Source organism: Takifugu rubripes, chromosome 22 (assembly GCF_901000725.2).
Source record: "Takifugu rubripes chromosome 22, fTakRub1.2, whole genome shotgun sequence".
NCBI classification, from domain to species: domain Eukaryota; kingdom Metazoa; phylum Chordata; class Actinopteri; order Tetraodontiformes; family Tetraodontidae; genus Takifugu; species Takifugu rubripes.
Window position 1 is genome coordinate 13,486,644 of NC_042306.1, and position 17,068 is coordinate 13,503,711.

General features: G+C 51.9%; 1 protein-coding gene across 9 annotated transcripts in view; it reads left to right on the plus strand.

Moving 5' to 3' along the window:
• The first annotated feature begins 5,463 nt into the window (after positions 1 to 5,463).
• carmil3 (capping protein regulator and myosin 1 linker 3) overlaps positions 5,464 to 17,068 on the plus strand; it is a 37,254-nt gene continuing 25,649 nt past the window's right edge. For 4 of the 9 annotated variants that reach the window (XR_003887050.1, XM_029831356.1, XM_029831355.1 and 1 more), the window contains exons 1-2: positions 8,819 to 8,994; positions 11,035 to 11,129. Coding sequence is in view for 8 of the 9 variants with exons in the window: in XM_029831356.1 (XP_029687216.1) it covers positions 8,937 to 8,994; positions 11,035 to 11,129 (153 nt within the window). In the remaining variant the exon portion in view is untranslated. Of the gene's footprint in view, positions 6,167 to 6,235; positions 6,468 to 6,674; positions 7,297 to 8,195; positions 8,481 to 8,818; positions 8,995 to 11,034; positions 11,130 to 17,068 lie in introns of those variants that run through there. The other 5 variants (XM_029831359.1, XM_029831360.1, XM_029831362.1 and 2 more) reach the window with 5 other exon arrangements.

Consider the following 17,068-nt stretch of genomic DNA (forward strand, 5'->3'; position numbering starts at 1 on the left):
CCTCCATTCGCGCTTCCTCGCCAGCACATTTCGCTCTCAGAGCTCAGTGGCCCATTTAAAGTGGAAAATTAAATCTTCATTAACGATCTTAATTAGACTTCGATCTCCCCGTAGCGGAGCGACTGTGGATCCATAGTTTAAAGCTGGGTGGGACCTGCAGCAGGAGCTGGTTTCTGGTGGGGGGGGGATTAGTTGGGGGTAATTAGTGAAGTGGAACTTGAGGGTAAATTACAGGAGGTGTTTACACTGATGGTGGCACTGGGGATGGACGGGTGGGGGGAGCAGGTGGGTAATTAAACCGGTTTGCCGGTTGGACGCCGGGTCCAACGTGTCCCGGTGAGACGGCGCTCGTGGGTCTTTGGCGCCGTGGGCGGCGGCATTGAGCAGGTTAATGAGAAGGATGTTATTATTTGGAAATCTTTGCCTGGATGTGCCTCTTGTCTTGCTTCTGGGTGACATGGTGTTACTTGAGGCGACATAATCCCTCATCGCGCTTCCATAAGCACACAGCGTTCGCTTAATGCCAGACAGTAATCATTCAAAGACAGCGCTAAGCATGCAGCCTGCCATTTTCCCTCTCATCCCCGCTTCCATTCTACAGCTATTCAGCCGCTGTGTGTCGGCATTGGCCTCTACAATAAAGAAAAGACAATCAAGTCGCAGCACAATTAAACTCTCCCGACTCAAATGACGGGCAGAAAGTTTCCTGACTGGTTTCCACGTCTTCCTCTGGTGACGGATGTCTTGTCCCGGCGCGCAACTGCAGCTGTTAGCTTCCCAATCCAAATCCATCAATCTGCACTCCTCTTTAGGCCGAGCGGGAGAAGCCGTCGAGTTCAACCAGCCCGGAACCTCATTCGGGGACAGCAACTTGGCCAAGTCCCCCCCCCCAACCTCTAGAGGAATTCACTATTTGTTTAGCTGCCTCTGCGTCCTCATAGAGAGGGTAGAGATATAAGTAGCTGTGGTCTATTTCTAAACAGAGGGGGCAGGAGATAGGGGCCAGAACCTACATTTTATTTATCTGCTCACTTTCCCGGGAGCCCGGCTGGTGGAGCGGCGCGATGCTATCTGCTGTAATGCTGCGGCGGTGGCTCAGGGCTCAGGAGAGCGGCCTGTGGATGGATCAGCGTGTTCAGGTGGATTTGTGCCGAGGTGACAGACTCTATTTGCACAGCCGACGGCTGCAGACGGAGAGGAAAGGGAGAACATGATACCCAATTACAGACACACAAGAGGGAGAAAGGGGGAGTTAAGTGCGTTCATTAGTCCTCTGTGTCACACTGGTTAATCGTTCAAAGAAGCGAGCGGAATAACGAGTCGGGCCGGATGCAGCCGCTGTAGAGACACGCGGATGCATCCAGCTTTTGTCTCGTATTATCGTGCACACATCAGAGGAACAGGAACAGCCCCCGTGCTGCGAAGCACCAGCCGGGGCGACCCGCAGCCCACTCGCTTAATAGCAGCCGACACTTTAAAGTTGCCTGAATTCCCCAGTCGTCCAGCCGGAGCCGCGTCTCCACGCTGGAGCCTTCAAAAACAACCGCCACTAAGTAGATTGATTTTAAAAAAGAAAAGAAAGGTTTCTTTAGGAAAAAGATGTTTACAGAACCGGGCGTCTTTCTGTTGGTGTTTTATTTCCATATTGTCTTTTTGGTGCTTTTCTTTTCTGAAATCCTCCCTTTTATCCCGATTCTGCTCCGAGGTTCTGACAATGTAGGCCAGGGAACAACGCGCGGCGGCTCGTGCGGTGACGCAACATCCTGTACATTACTTCACTTATAATATTAATTTTCTATTTTTAGGCCTGCATTGTGTGTATATTCCAAGGATGAGGGAACATCCGTCCTCAGGCACCCGCAGCCGTTTGATCCAGCTCAAGAGACGGAATTTTCAAGAAGCGGCTAAATAATCCAGAAGGAAAACAGGAAGATAATGAAAGGAAAACCTTGGAAGTGGTTTATAACTGGGTCCTTCCAGTCAAAAAGAGTCAAACGTGTCCAACAGAGCCTGTGAGTTGAGCCTTTCTCTGCAGGTCAGGGACCGTCTGCAAATGTCTGCATTAGAGGAGCAGTGAAGGTCATGACCTCATTCTCCAGAGGTTAGCTTCATATATGTTATATATATATCGTTTAGTGATTATAGAAGAGTTCTGCCAGCTCGCTGCTGCTCCTCTCTGCTTAATGCACCACTCAGCATCATCACCCAATCTGTTGCCTCTAATTTCATAACCCATCCTTTGTGAAATATTTACCACTGCTGGGCTCTCGATAGCACATAATATATTAAACAGAGAGCAAAATAAGAATTTTACTGAAAACGATTTGACCGCTCGTGTATTTCCTTCACTCAAACAATGATGAAATATTTACTCCCAAACCAAGAATTCTGTTATAGTGATTGGCTTTAATTGGGTGTGTTTTTCAGAACTTAAGTGGCATCAAATTTGGAGCAAAAAGGTCTGTAAAAGAGCGAAGCATTTAGCTCTTTATTAATAATGAAGCACTGGTCAGTTTCAGTTATTGACTCCTCCAACAGACACCTTCAGCTCCCGCAGCCCCTCCTGCAGCTTTGGTTTGCCTCTACCGCCCCCTGCTGGCCGGACACCGCCATAACATTCAGAGGTCACCTGACGCTTCATCTGTCTCATCACAGGCACCTGGCGCAGAACCAGTAATAACGCCTGTCCTCATTAAACATCCTCCCGTCTCCAGCCTGCTTAAAGGGGGCCCAGGCTTCATCAGAAGGGCTGGGCTCATTGCTTCCTTGGGAAATTAGCACACAAAAAGAAAAAAAATAAATCAATTTAATTAAAATGCCAAACCAACTTTAACTCGCATTGTTGCTCTGAAGAAAGCGGCGCAGGTTGGAATGTTGAAAGAGCTGCACGTTGATGTCAGAGCTCCTGATGCTTGGGAGGGACGGCGGAAGGCGGAGAAGCTGCCATCCTGTTTTATTATTGGCCTGATGACTGTGTGACAGCGTCTATAAGATTATGGGAGCTTCAGCCTTTCCCGTAAACAGCCCATAAGCACCACAAAGACACCCATGAACGCCGTAATGTGGCGATTGTGCGTTTTTTCTGATTGAACACTCCATTTTTGCAGACAGGCTCCCACCAAGAAAGCGAGCTCAGAAATTGGGAAGAAACCTGCAAGTTTGGTTTCAGAGGGGGGGTTCAGGTGCTATGTTGCCTCTGTGAGCGGCCGTTTATGCAGCTTTTTGTGTAAATATGCAAAAAGAACCAACTGATTTGAAGAGCTGTGGTTCTGGGCCCTTCCAGAACCTTAAATGCGGCTCTGAACTTCTTCCATAAAGTTGTTGTTATTTGGATCCCTGATTCAAGGATCAGGTGCTGAACAACCCTGATCCTAAAGGCTGCTCTCTTCTGGCCAGCACATGATCAGATCAGCCCCCCTCCCCCACCCCGAAGCCTTCCAGTCAGCCATCTTTCACTCCCCCCATCCTTCACTCTCCTCTTCCCTCCCTCTTCGCCCCGTGGCCTCCGTCGGACTCCGTGATGGAGAGGATCAAGTCGGTTTCCTCGGGTGTTTTACAGGAAGACACACGATGTTTCTGACTCACCTGTTACGTTTGGGTTTGGGGGGGGGGGGGGTTAAAATTGCAGACATTTGCTGCCTTTTAAACAAAAACAAGACGACAAATGTCTCATTTGCATGGAAGAAGCCCCCCCCCCTCCCCTTTTTTCCTTCCACCTTCAGATTCTCTATTTTCTGACCTCTGGGGCTGCAGTAATTGCATTTTCCATATTAGACTCTATTCCAGCCAGGAGAGGTCAAGAGGGACTCCAGCATGAAAGGAGCTAAAGATAATATCCCGCCTGCTCTCCGGATAACACTTTCTTACATTTCAGACCCGGCTCGCTCCAATTTCCTCCTCTGATCGCAGACATCAGTCCCCTGCTGATGCAGCGGCAGAAAATATGAGACTGTTGTGGGTTTGCTTGTTTGTATGTGGAGGACTTTAAGAGCATGGTGGTGTGTGTGTGTGTGTGTGTGTGTGTGTGTGGGGGGGGGGGGGGTGGAGAAATGGCAGGAAGAAGAATCCATCAGCTGCTGTTAGTTTGTGTGGGATAACAGGAGCTCCGAACATGATAGAGACACATCCTGGTTTAATTAATGGAACGATGGAGGACAAGAGAAACAACGCTGACCATGTTCATCGTGCAGGAAAGGTCGTTTCTAACAAGTTGTCTTGCACTTTTATCCAGATAAAACGGACCATCTCTAGAAGATGAGTAAAGACAAGCATGTAAAACACACACACACACACACACACACACACACACACACACGCTCATCGCTGTCAGAGATTGTGCCCCTTGTGTCAGTAATAACGCTGAGTTCTTTAGCTGGTAACAAAAGGAGGCAATTTAGCAACTCATCCATTCTGAGTTGGACTCGTGGGGGGAGACAATGGCCTCGTTAATGCAGCTGTCAGCGGTTTCAAACTTTCCAATCACGGTCGCTTATTTTCAGGAGTGAAGATGAAGCGGGAAGGAACAATAGTGCCCCCTAGCGGCAAGTACTGTCTTTACAAGCATGCAAAGATTTAAAAAAAAAAAAGATTGAACAAACAAACAAATCTATAAATAAACTAATAAATAAATAGGACAGGATGAGGTTTTGTCTTGCTGTAGGTCCTTTTGGGATGTTTAATCACACTTTCTTCACACTTTTGTCAAACACGGTGCACGTCGTGCACGTCACAGAATAAGAGGCGGTCAGGTGAAGGACAGAAGGTCTCCCAGGCATATTCCATCATTTCACTGATGCAGAAACTGCTGCTGATGCTGCTGCCTTGTCCTTCATCGGGCTGAAGCTAAAGGACGGCGGCGCCTAGCAAACGCTCAATTCCCAAAGGGACGATTCCAGCTCTGTTTGCTGGTTATTGAGGAGAAATTGGATGTGAGGGCTGTGGTCGGTCCCGGACGGTGTTCAGCGGTGTTCTGACAGCAGTCACAGCTTGTGGCGTCACTTCTCCTCCTCCCTATGGAGCTGCCATATTTCGCTCCCACTCTCCCCTCAGCTGCGCGTCTTTAGCTTAATAAATCATTAAAAACCTCCCCCCAGTATTCTGTTTGGGCGCCTCGAGGTCTTTTGCTAACAAGCTGCTCTGCTCAGACCAGTTCACCTTTGCCAGCGCCGCACGTTGACCTCCAGGTGGACGCCTCTCACTCCGGCGTCCGCCGTCTCGTCTGGGAAAGAGCTGCTTTGATTCCTTTTTATTTGATTTGATTGATCAGAGAAACACCAGCGGGGCGTCCACTCGTGTTGAAGCCTCCAGCCTCCATCTACAGTCACTGAAACGTCCAGTGTGACGTCCAGATTTTAATCGGATCCTGTCAGAAACGTCCTGTTGTAAACAGGGTTTGACCTTCATGTTTCAGCTGTGAAATCATTTGAAGGGCTCTGCAACAGGACGGTTTCGCCCCTATTTCGTGTCTTATTTTGAAAGTTTCCTTGTGACTTCCTCCCTCTCTAACGAGCAGCACCTGTGGGTCGTCTGTGGCCCATGCGGACCTGAGTGTGGGAGCTTTTCCTGGGAGTTTTTCTCTTTTTTAACATGAAAACTGATCTGTGGCGTCTCCTGATCGAGATCAGCTCATATCTCTGTCTTGATTCTGTTAAATCCTGAACTGTGAGGTGTCCTCCCCACTTCCCAGAAAATCTTCAACCAGAAGCTAAAGGACAACGAGCCTCTGTTCAAGTGGAGAAGGTGGTCACGTGGAGGACAGAGGACGCCAACCCTGGAGCTGGCTGCAGAGCCGGAGCGGAGGGGACACACATGTCCACATGTGAGGACCATCGAGGAGAAGGGGAGGATGTTTCCCTCAGGAGGGTGCAAACAGGTCTGTAACCGTGCTTCCAGGTAGATTTGATCCAGAGAAATGGGACCAGAACTCCAGCACCTCACGATGAAAGAAGTAAATTACAACAAATGACGGCAATGAAGCTAATTTCCAGAACCGAATTGACTGGTTCTTACTCTCCAGAAGGAGGCGGCTTCATTATCAAGCGTGTCCCTGATGGAAGCGCTGTGAATGAATGCGTTGTGTTTGGTATTCATGCACCAGAGGAGCTTCTCATCTCTGCGCCGGTCCGTTTCCTACCTGCGTGTTTACTCAGACCCGTGGGGGATTCTGGTAATTCTGGATTAGAGGTTTTCCCAAAACAAGATGTTTTACCTGATGCAATAAAGCGTCTGTCTGCAGGAACCGGCCCCAGATCTGGATCCTCCACTCCTGCCTGTTTGCGGCGCGGCTGATCTCGGCTTCCCACTCGCAGCCGGAACAGATGGGCCAAAGAATTAATTGGTGAATAAATGAGGACCTGCAGGAACGCTTGACGGATCCAATCTCGGCTTCTGCAGGAACGCTGCGTCGCCACGTGGAGCCTTTTTGATGTGCCCAGATGGTCGATTCTGTCTGGATGATTCTAGTGATGGTGGGCATCATTTCCATGACAAACCTGTCAGGAGGAGGAACTTTTAGTCACTTTTAGTGATTTCTGGGATGATTATTTTCATCCCTGGGACTCCTGCCCCCCGCCCCCCCTCCTTGCTGCTCGCTGTGTTTGGCTGCTGCTGGAGGAGGACGCAGCTTTCTTCAGGCTCAAACGATGCGTTGCGAGTCCAGGTGACATGTGACCCTGGAACAGTGGGATCAGCATTTGTGACGTTTCTCCTTTTACATCAGTTTTCTCACACCGGATTGATTCTCTAAAGTTTTGGCTCTCAGGAAGCCTCAGGTGGGAGACAAACTGTTGATTTCAGTCCAAACTGGTTGACTCCCAACGGAGGTCTCCTCCTGCTTTATTCACTTGTGACAGTTTTAAGACTTTGTTTGTTGGTTATGAGCTGGCGAATGTCTGCAGTTATCATTGTTACTGTCATCTCGGCGGAACAAAACAACACATTGTTACCATATTCCAATTTGAAAAGGCCGTAATTCTGCTGCTGCTGCTCCAACGGAACATGCTGGAATTAATAATTCATGATATCTGAGGCAGATTCAGGCTGCCTGTTGTGAATCAAATCTGGCAACATCGGGGCACATCCCAGCTGGGGAGCACTGAAATCTTCAAACTCAGACTCCAACCAACCGGATACGAGTGCAAACGTGTTCTCTTCTCTTTTTTTCCTCACTTTCCCGTCGTTTTCTTCCACCATTTTTGGATGCCTGTTGACTTAAGGTAGAAGGCGATGACTGTTGTCCCTGGTCTGGCCAGAAGGGGGCAGCATAGCCCAGCTTGAGGGCTCCACGTGCATCTGCAGGTGAATCATGTTGGGTCGCTGCTGACATCAGGAGGAGCAGAGATGGCGGGTGCCAACACTTTTATATCTGGCATCTGTAGTAGACCGGATGTTGTCTTCCCCCTCCTCTTCTTCTCTGCTTTGCTGCATCCCTCATGGTCTCTGTGATGTATAGATTGTCTCCTCAACATATGTTGATTTCCTTTTTTTGCTGCTGTCGCCCGTCATGGCTGCAGAACTGCGAGTTTTCGCCTGTTTTAAAGCCAATTATTGCCTGAGCAGCAGATTGGTTTTGAGCGTCTTCTGGCATTGATTCATGCGCGCGCACCACCCGGCAGAGGCCAGTGGGGGGGCTGTGGGAGCGCTGGGGGGCTGTGGGAGCGCTGGGCTGCTTGATCCGTGTCTGTGTTTCACCACGCGGATGAATTAATAATGAGACGCTGTTTCAAGTGCATCTTTGAGCGGCGCCGACGTCTTAACGTCATGAAACCTAAAGACGGAACCAGGACCCCAGATGCCACCCCCTGTTATGCCCCCCCCAAAACTGTGATTTCTTTCATGTAAGTATTAGAAACACAGAAACAGAACTCTCTCGCAGAGCCACAGTCATGCAAACATGTAGAGTATCCTGGCGCCACAATTGTGTGTGTGTGTGTGTGTGTGTGAAACCTTTTTTTGGGGGGGGGGGCAGCTGAACCCCTGTGCAGCCACTCCTTTTGTGTCTTCATGGACTCATTTTTCATGGCAGGGGAGGGTCTATTTGAAGGGTCAGGGTCCAGCGGCCCCAAACCCTGACGACATCCTGCAGAAACGCAAGTTTATCTATGACGTCACGTCAACCTTGTTTTTTGACGAATATCCGCCCAACTCGCCCTGACACCCCCACCTCTGTTTAATGCTCAGACAGGATTACGCATCCACCCCCACCCCCCTCCCTCCTCAGGTGAAACCGCTTCAGATGGTGAGCATCAGTGTGATCAAAGCGCCCATCCCATAATTTCATCATCAGCCCAGGCGTGATCAAGAGAGCTGTCGCTGCGGATTTATCGTGTGAATCAGATCAGATTAATTTAAACTGTAATATTTGGCTCCAAGTGTGACTTTTCTGGTGTTTGTGCAACAAAGCTGCATCTTCCTAAACAGAAGATCAGCACCAACAGATAAATAAAAGCAAATTTCGCAAAAACAAACCCAAATCCAATCAGGTAAAGTTCGGACCGAACGAATTCCGTTCAGATGCAGCCGAGGCCACAGATGTGATTCACAATATTCCTGTGAATATACAGAATAAATGTATCTGCATCACGTGGTTGGGCCTCGCTAATTATGCCCCCCCCCCCCCCCCCCCCGTTTCCGGGAGGTCTTCCTCATTCTGACTGATCTTTGAAGGGAACTGGCAGATTCCGCCACGTCATAAAATTTCCAACAAAATTCTAATCACATGGCATCAGTCCACGTTCACGCTTCCTCATCTCACCCCGCGTCCTCCCCCTCCTCCTCCTCTCTCTCTCTCTCCTCTCTCTCTCCCTCCCCCCCCCCCCAGAAGTCGCAGGCGTTCCTCCGCTCCTCGCCAGTGCGCACCGCGGCACCGCTCCTCACCGCACCGCGAACCACCGGCGCGCCCGCACGAGTCGTTCGGAAAGCGGCGGGCGGCGCGAACCATGGCGGCCAAGGAAGTCACGCCGACGAGCTTCGCCAATGTCGGCAGGGAAATCACAGGTAAGCGTGGGAGGCAGTTAGTTTGCCGGGGACGCGTGCGTGCGTGCGTGCGGGTACTTTCCCCCGTGGTTGAGAGTTAGCAGGTGGCTCCTAAATTCGCCGCCGTCCGAGACTCTGAACGTCTCACGGCCGCGTTCACTTTGGCAGCTGTGGAATTACAGCGACTCTGTTGGTTTGTGCTGCGGGGTGCGTGCGTGCGTGCGTGCATTGGCTCGGCGGCTTTGATGTGAGCTCATTAAAGACTTTTCATCTCTTTCTCTTTCTTCTCTGCGTGTGCGAGCGCGCGTGGGAGTTATTGGGAGAGATGGGAACGCCGCATCGTGTGTGGAGCCGCCGAGGAGATGGCGGACGGGACAGCGTGCGCGAACGCGCGCACGGGCGTGTTGAGATGATCAGGTGTTGCAGGAAGTGCCTGTGACCACTCATTATCCCAGTTAAATCCCGCTGTTTACCGGTTCTGTGGCCCTTCTGTCTGGCCTTCTGCTTAAGAGGCTATTAGGCTACACCTGCCAGATGAAATCAAGGGTGTGTGTGTGTGTGTGTGTGTGTGTGGGGGGGGGGGGGGGTCACTGGTTTGGCGGGTGAGTGAAGTGAGCAGATCCATCTGAAGTGACAACAGTGCAGGAGGGACTGGGCCATCCGTAGTGGTGTCCCAGATCTGCCCCCGGCCCTCGAGGAGCAGGTGCTGAGGTCAGAGCAGGAGGGCGTGAAGAGTGTGTTAAAGGCTTTAAGTGATTGGGTCTTACCCAGATTAATGTCACTAGCTTTCTGTTTGTTTTCCTCCCCTGATCCCACCTCCGGCCTGCTCCTGTGCCCCCCCCCCCTTCATCCCGCTGCAGCTCGCTCGAGCGTAAAAGCCGACTTCGTGCTTGTTTCGGAGAGGCCGAACCGCGCGTGCGGCGGGGAGAAAGTTGGCGAGCGTCGTGACACGGCGCCGTTATCCGGTGGGCTTATCCTCGGCACGGACAATGTCGGCGCTGCACAGGCCGGAGACGGTAGATGTAAATGGAGGATGCGGTTCGCCGAGCTTCAGAGGGGTCGTGCGATCTGGAGTCTCGGCCCCCGAGGACGGAACGCCGCCCCGGGTCTTGTGGTCGGTTCCAATGAGATGAGACGGCCGCCTCTTTCTTTCTTCTCCGAGGCTAAAAATAGTTGAGCCCTCCTCGGTAAGAGGATGTTCGCGCCCATCTCCGTCGATGCTGCTGATGTGCACACCTAATTCTAATAAAATGGGGGGGGTCGGGCGGGCGGCGGATTTCCAGGAAAGCCACAGTCAGTGTTTGGCCAGCACGGCCCTCCAGACTGGATTTACGGCCCAAAGTCAGTGGGGAAAAGGAGCCGAAGTTGCAGCACGAGCGCAGATTTGAACTCCTTTAGCAGCAGAATCGTCCTGCGGCTCTTTGCTGGGGGGGGTTTGTGTAACACGCTGTCTTGTTTGGAATGGCTCTGGTGGCCGCTGTAGCCTGAAGCAGGAGCAAAGAAAAGGCCCCTTTACTTCATTCACAGCCAAAAAAAAGCCCAGGACAGACTGGGCCCCAATTATTGGCTGCCAGAATCAGCAAGGCCGGTCGGTTCCTCTCACCTGACGCAGAGAAAACGATGGACAGATTGGGGGGGGGGGGGGGGGGGGGTCGTGGCCTTTGTCAGCAGCAGACTGTTGTTTGGGAACGGCCCATTTTAAAGGTTTGCATTCAGACGAAACCATATTAACAGAAAGGCTGTGGTTCAAATCCAATGTGATTGGGGACGTTCCTGCTCGGCCGAATATTCCAGATCCAAACGTGCTCGGCTGGGTTTATTCATCAGGACCCTCTCTGTTCAACTTAACCAGCCATCGCTCTGATCCGTGCACACCTAATGCTGCTCCGCTCAGACACGTTCATTTATTACCCCGCTGCATGTCGGCGTGTATTGATTGGGCCCATTAACAGCTCGTGTCTCTGAGAGCATCTCAGGACAGTGTTTTTAACCCCTTTTATTTGTTTGTTTTTACTACGTAAGTGGCTCTTTACATGCGTTCTGCTCTGCTTTTCTTCTCAGAGAGCATCAGGAAGGTTCTGGACAAGCAGCCCATTAAATTTGTGCGTGCTGTCAAGCAGGACCTGCGGAGCGGCAAGACTGAAGACAGAATCCTGGTGAGACGCCGAGCTCCTCCCTCTGGTGCTGGTTGTGGTTGTTGTTGTGATGTGGTTGTTGTTGTTGCTGAAAACGAAACGTCTCCGCCCGCCGGTGCTTCTCCTGGTGGAAGCGGATGGAGGCTAATTGTGGTAGATTGAAAGAGCCATAAGAAGTGAGAGATTAGGCGGCTGAGACGTGCAGCAGATGCGCTGTGGACGCCAGGACGCAGCTTTATTAGCCCTGGCAGGACGACCCAAATGCCACCGAGCGCCTGTGAACGCCTCCTCCCCTCTCCGTCACTTCCAGGCTGGTTCTGCGCGCTGGGTTCTCCCCCGAGCCCGACAGAAACCACCGAGACAAAAAGCTCCGCCCCAGCCCCCCCTGCCGATTCTGTCCCCTCCATCCATCTCCATCACTCCAGCCCCCTCCATATTTTTGTAATCTCTCTTTCCGCCCTTCCTCCCTCTGTCTGTCCATCTCAATTATTCTCCCCTCCATCACCCCCCCCCCCCTCCCCCGCCACGCCACTCACCTCTCCCCCCTCCGTGCCCGTCCTCCTTCCCTCCATCTTTGCCTAAACCCGTAAAATGCCGCTGATCTCTCTTCCCGTCAGAAGCAATTCAATTAGGTCTCTGCCTTTATGAGCCTCTTTTTTTTTTTTTTTTACGACCCGATGAGGCCTTGGCTGCAGCCGCTCTCCCGGATTCTTCTGGAGGAATGAAGTGTTGGTTGGAGCCTGTGGTCAAGGTCTCGTCCTTTAATGAACACATCCGTTTGGGTGGACCAGGGAGTTTGTGAATGGGCTCGTTTAAAGGAACGTCGTGTGTACTCAAATTGCTTCTCACACTCGGATGGGAATGTTTTGTTCCGAGAGTCGAGGTCTTACAGTTTCACCGGGATCCAAAGGCACGTGTGGGGTTCGTTCGCTGTTGAGAAACGAATGTGACGCAGCGTTGGTCTGTGATCTTCTATCAGACTATTGATGCAGGAATGACTCCATTTATTTCACACAAAACAAGTTAACACAACAAAAATGACAAAATGGATATTGGGAAATTCAACATGGCCGCCCTGGTGGAAGGCAGGAGAGGGACAAGCCCCGCCCACCGCCATCCACGGAACGCGTGACGCCTCCCACTTTTGCGAGTCGATACACGCTGTGGACCAGACCAGACCAGACCAGCGTCCTCTCGTGTCATCGTTCCCTGGATGTGGAAGCTTTCAAAGTCTGCCCTACATCTACGGGCTCCTATTTTCCTGTTTTCCCCTGCGGATGCGGCTGGTATGCAGCTGTCTGTGTGTGTTGCCTGTACCAGCCATCATGCTGCCACACACACACACACACACACACACACACACACACACACACACACACACACACGCGGGGTTGACTCCCCTCGCCCGTCTCAGAGCTGGGGCGCAGCGTGACATCCAAACGCCACCCAGGGCATCGACATTCATGCCTCCATCATGCGGCGACGTGCGCGAGCACGTGCACGCGCTCACGTCGATGATGGCGCACAGCTTGACATGTGCGGGGAGGCGCATTGTTCAGCGCATCAAATCTGGCCCCGGTGCTCAGTGAGGGACATTATTAGATCACCCTATTTGAAGATTAGAGGCAAGTCTGGAAACAAAGCTTCTTCAAAGGCAGAAGGGGGGGGGGGGGTAGTCGAGGGAGGAGGGGGGAGTCAAGGGGGAGGGGGGTGAAAGTCTCTGATGTACTGAGATGCCCCAGTTGCCGATTTGGTTCTTCCGCCACTTATTTTCTCCCGTTTAGCCGCTCCGGTTCTCCCTCGGATGACGGTCCCGTCCCGTCCCGGCGCTCCAGTCGAGCGGAGGTGGGTGAGGACCAAGACGTGGCCCTCGCTAACGACTGGGGGGGGGGGGGGCAGCGCCGTCTTCCCCAAACTCCACCAACACTCTCGGAGGCCTCTGACCCAAACGCGGATGACGCTGGGCGGCCGCGCACTCTCTGAGCAGCGCTGTTTCCCAATGAGCTTTTGAGGAGCGCGTAAACAATAAACGAGATCCGTTAACGAGATCGATGAGATCCACAAAGTCACGTTCAGCAGATTTATCGTCATCGACTCTGCTGTCACCACTGATCAGTGCTGTTTAGTTTCTGCCTTGATTGGTTCGAATATTCAACTTTTCTGTTGGGTTTATTTTCCGAGCGACTCGTTTTAAAGCAACATTTGATTGGATTTATTCCTCGTTGGGGTTGTTTTGGTCGTTTGTGCGGATCCTCGAGAGACCACGGACAGATCCGCCAGCCCAGTTTCTCATTGGACATTTGCCATTTCAGTCATTGACTCTAAAAACAGACGTTCCCGTTTTTCCGCCGTCTCCGGCTGCTCAGTAACTCTGGAAGGCTTCCTTCACGGAACCTCTGCGGGGAAACATCCCGCGTGTCCGTCTGGAAGCGAATTTAAAGCCTCATTTAAACTTCCTCGGCTCCATTAACCTCGTGTGGTGGCGACATCGGTGGTTGTTCCACGGTTTTTTTCCGCACGTGATGTTGCTCCTGGGAGACGGTCGGCGGGCGTTTGGTGAATAAATGCTTCGGCTCCGGAAGAGAAAAACCCTCCCGCGCTTCCGTTGCTGCTCAAAACGATTAAATGGGCAGCAGATAGCGGATGGATTTTGGCTACGTAGGCTAAGTGACTTCCAAAGTGGCCGCAGCTGTGTCCCACACGTCTCAATTTGCCCGTCTTGAAACTGGCCGATGTTCAGCTGGGATCGCGCGCGGTTCCAGCGACGCCGCTCCGAGGCGAAGAGCGGATCGGAGGTGTTCGTCCACGCAGAAGAATCGCTTTAAAAATTACACGGTTTGTGGATCGTGACGCTAACGTTCATGTCTTTAGCTCATGCGGCGTTGGACTGTAGCTAGCAGAACATACATGTAGCATAGCAACAGAGCGCCTCCTGACCTTTTGTCTGCTGAGCTGATGAGACGTGTGAATGAGCGGCTCCAGTATCTTCCAGTGTCCTCCAGGATCTTCCAGTCCTCCTCATCCACCATCTGTCTCTCACACTTTTTATTTTGTCTTGGACTCGTTTCGTCCTCCCGTCCTGTTTGTCCTGCCCTCTGGTTGCAGCTCCCCCTCCCATGAACACCCTGGAACCGCGGCCCATTAGACGTCTCCGTTTCCCTTCTAAAAGTGCTCCTTTGGGCTTCAGAGCTCTCCGGCTGCCAGCTCTTGGGTTTGGACACATCGGATTGCGTTTTGATTTTATTTAAAAATAGAATATTTGGAATGCGACGCCTTTTTGGTCCTTTTCCGTATTTTTTTTCCTCTCATTTGGTTCCATCTCTGTGTGGCTCTCAAAGAAGAACCTGGGGCATCTGTGCTTTCAGACCCACTTAAACTCTCTCTCTCTCTCACTCACACACACACACACACACACACACACACACACACACACACACACACACACACACACACTCTCGGGTGTGTGATCTGATGTCAGGGTAGTGCTGAGATGCCGAGTTCGTTTGAATGATGGGAACTGACGGCGATTTTCCGTCTGACGGGCGAATGTAGCCGCGACTGGCTCAGCTCGTCCCACTTTAGTGCGTCCGACTTAATCACACTTAATCGTGACACTTCTGCTTCTGTGGCGTGTGTGCGGCGTTATTTAGAAATGACCTCGTGGCCGAGCCAGAAATACCGCGGCCACGCGCACGTTTGAAGTGCACCACCTGGGGCCCGACTTGTGATTAATGGAAGCCAACGCTCGCAGCCACTCGTCTGACTCGTCCCTGTCTGACGCCTGCCTGGACCGGGGCCGAGGCCGCGTCCACCGGCAGCTGCTCGGCCCGGCGGCGCCTCCGATGGCCCGACTGCGGCGCCGCCTCCTGCTCCGCCTCCCTCTCCCATTTCCCAGCCGCCTTCATTCCAGCCAATATGGGATGAATCCATTTGAATTTCCCGCGCCGGCCGACCTCTGGATGGAGATGGAAGCCATTTTAGGAATTTCATCCAAACGGAACCGGCCGACTGCACCGGCGGGCTTTTGCTGGAGCTTTTATTGTAATTTAGTCGCGTCGATCTGTTTTTGCCCTCGGATGATTCGGGGAGAGATTTCTTTCGAGCATTTCATCTCCGGAGCGCGTGACCGGGTTGAGAATCGGAGTGAGAAATCCTCTCCCGGCCGTCTTGATTTAGCTTTAAACACGACGCGCGTCACCTGTTTTAGCAGCCAATTAATGCGTAAAACCTGCAGCTCTGTGGCTAACAAACCGTCACCTGAGCGGAGGAAGCGGAGGAAGCGGAGGGTGGGGCCTCGCTTCTCCCTCAGGAGCAGATTCATCGGTGACAGCGGCGGTTTAATTACCAGCTAAACTGACGGCTTCGCCGCTAACCTCTGCCCCCGCGCCTTCGCCATCAGTCTGTTTACATCCATCCGCACTGGGGCTCCGGAATAATATTCATTATCACGATGCCGAGTCCTCCAGAGGACTGAGGGCGCGACAGCGTGGTTGCCACGGTTGCAAGCGTCTCAAACGCTCGGCGAAACCCTGACGCGACGTGGCGTCGTCAAATAAAGGACCCGACTTTTAGGAGGCGTTTGGTGCGACAAGATGTGGCGTTCGCATCCCCGTCGGCGGGGGAGGAACTCCCTTCCTGGAGGCAGCCCCCCCCCCCCCCTCCCGGGTACCGGGGCTCATTCTTTAAGGAAGTAGGAGAAAATAACTGACTGGAGTATTGATTGGCTTTAATGAGAGTTCAATGGGCTGTAAATGATAAATGGGGGGGCTGGAAGGCCTCGTCCAGCATCTGAAGAAATTGGCAGCCATCAGAGCTTTATGCATTATTGATAGCTCTGTTTGCATGATGAGACCTTCTGTTGGGGGGGGGTTAACCTCTCTTTATCTGAGCGTGTGAATAAATTACAGCTCAACATAAAAGTTGTGCTGCAGACGTTCTACAAATGGACCCAGAGCTTTTAAGACGCCATTAGAGGGATTTTTCCTCCCTTTTATAGAGGAATTTCCTCGCCAGACTGCCCATTTGCACGTTTATTCTTGTAAATGAACTTAATTCCCATAATATTTTGACAGTTTTCAGAATTCCGACCCGATTCCGTGACTTTCCGCCTCTCTGCCTCTTGCTTTTCTCCCAGTTTCCAAACTTGTCAAGGGAATGGGAGAGGACCAACAATCGCCTTTTCTTTGCTGGGAGTGTTTTCGTGCTGGTGTTATCATTCCCTCTACTTCTTCTTTTCACTTCTCCTTAAGTGCCCCCCCCCCTCGTGGTCCCTTCTCTGTGGGAGTCTGTTACGGATGTCTGTATGGGTAGAGTTCAGATGTGGGAGCCCAGTTTAGAGAGTCGCTGTAGCATTCGAAGACTTCATTATACGCCGGGAATTCTGGAGTCTCTGTCGCCTCCTGTCTTCCCCTCTTCCTCCGCTTCCGTCTTTCTTCCTCTCACCGTCACCCAGCAGGGCGCCATTAGCCATTCAGCACAGAGAGGCCTTGAGGAATTGAAAGCGACAGAGCGGAAAAAGAATAGAAAGCGGGAAAGGAGACAGGGAGTTGAAAGAGGAGGAGGTGGGAAGGGCCGGGGTGAGGTGTTAAGGCCGGAGCGGAGCGGGCGAGGCGCACGGGGATTAGGGGGGGAAAGATGGGCAACGTGAGCAGATTTCCATGGAGATGAAGACGGGAATCGGAGGAATGACAGGACGCGCGGGAGGGATTTACGGCACGGAATCCCAGGCTCTCGTAAAAAAGGCAAATTGAAAGTGTGGCCAAGATTTGGAGAAGTGTGGGTAGGCAGAACGTTCCAGTGGGATGAATTAGCAGAAATGATGGAATTAAGGCCGTTTTTGAGACACTTCTTAACGGTGCCGTTCTTCCGACAGGAGCACACCTCATCCTTCACTTCCTCCTTTTCCTCTTCATCATCTCTTTCTCGCCCAACGTAACGAATACGCAGATATACGCGAGGAA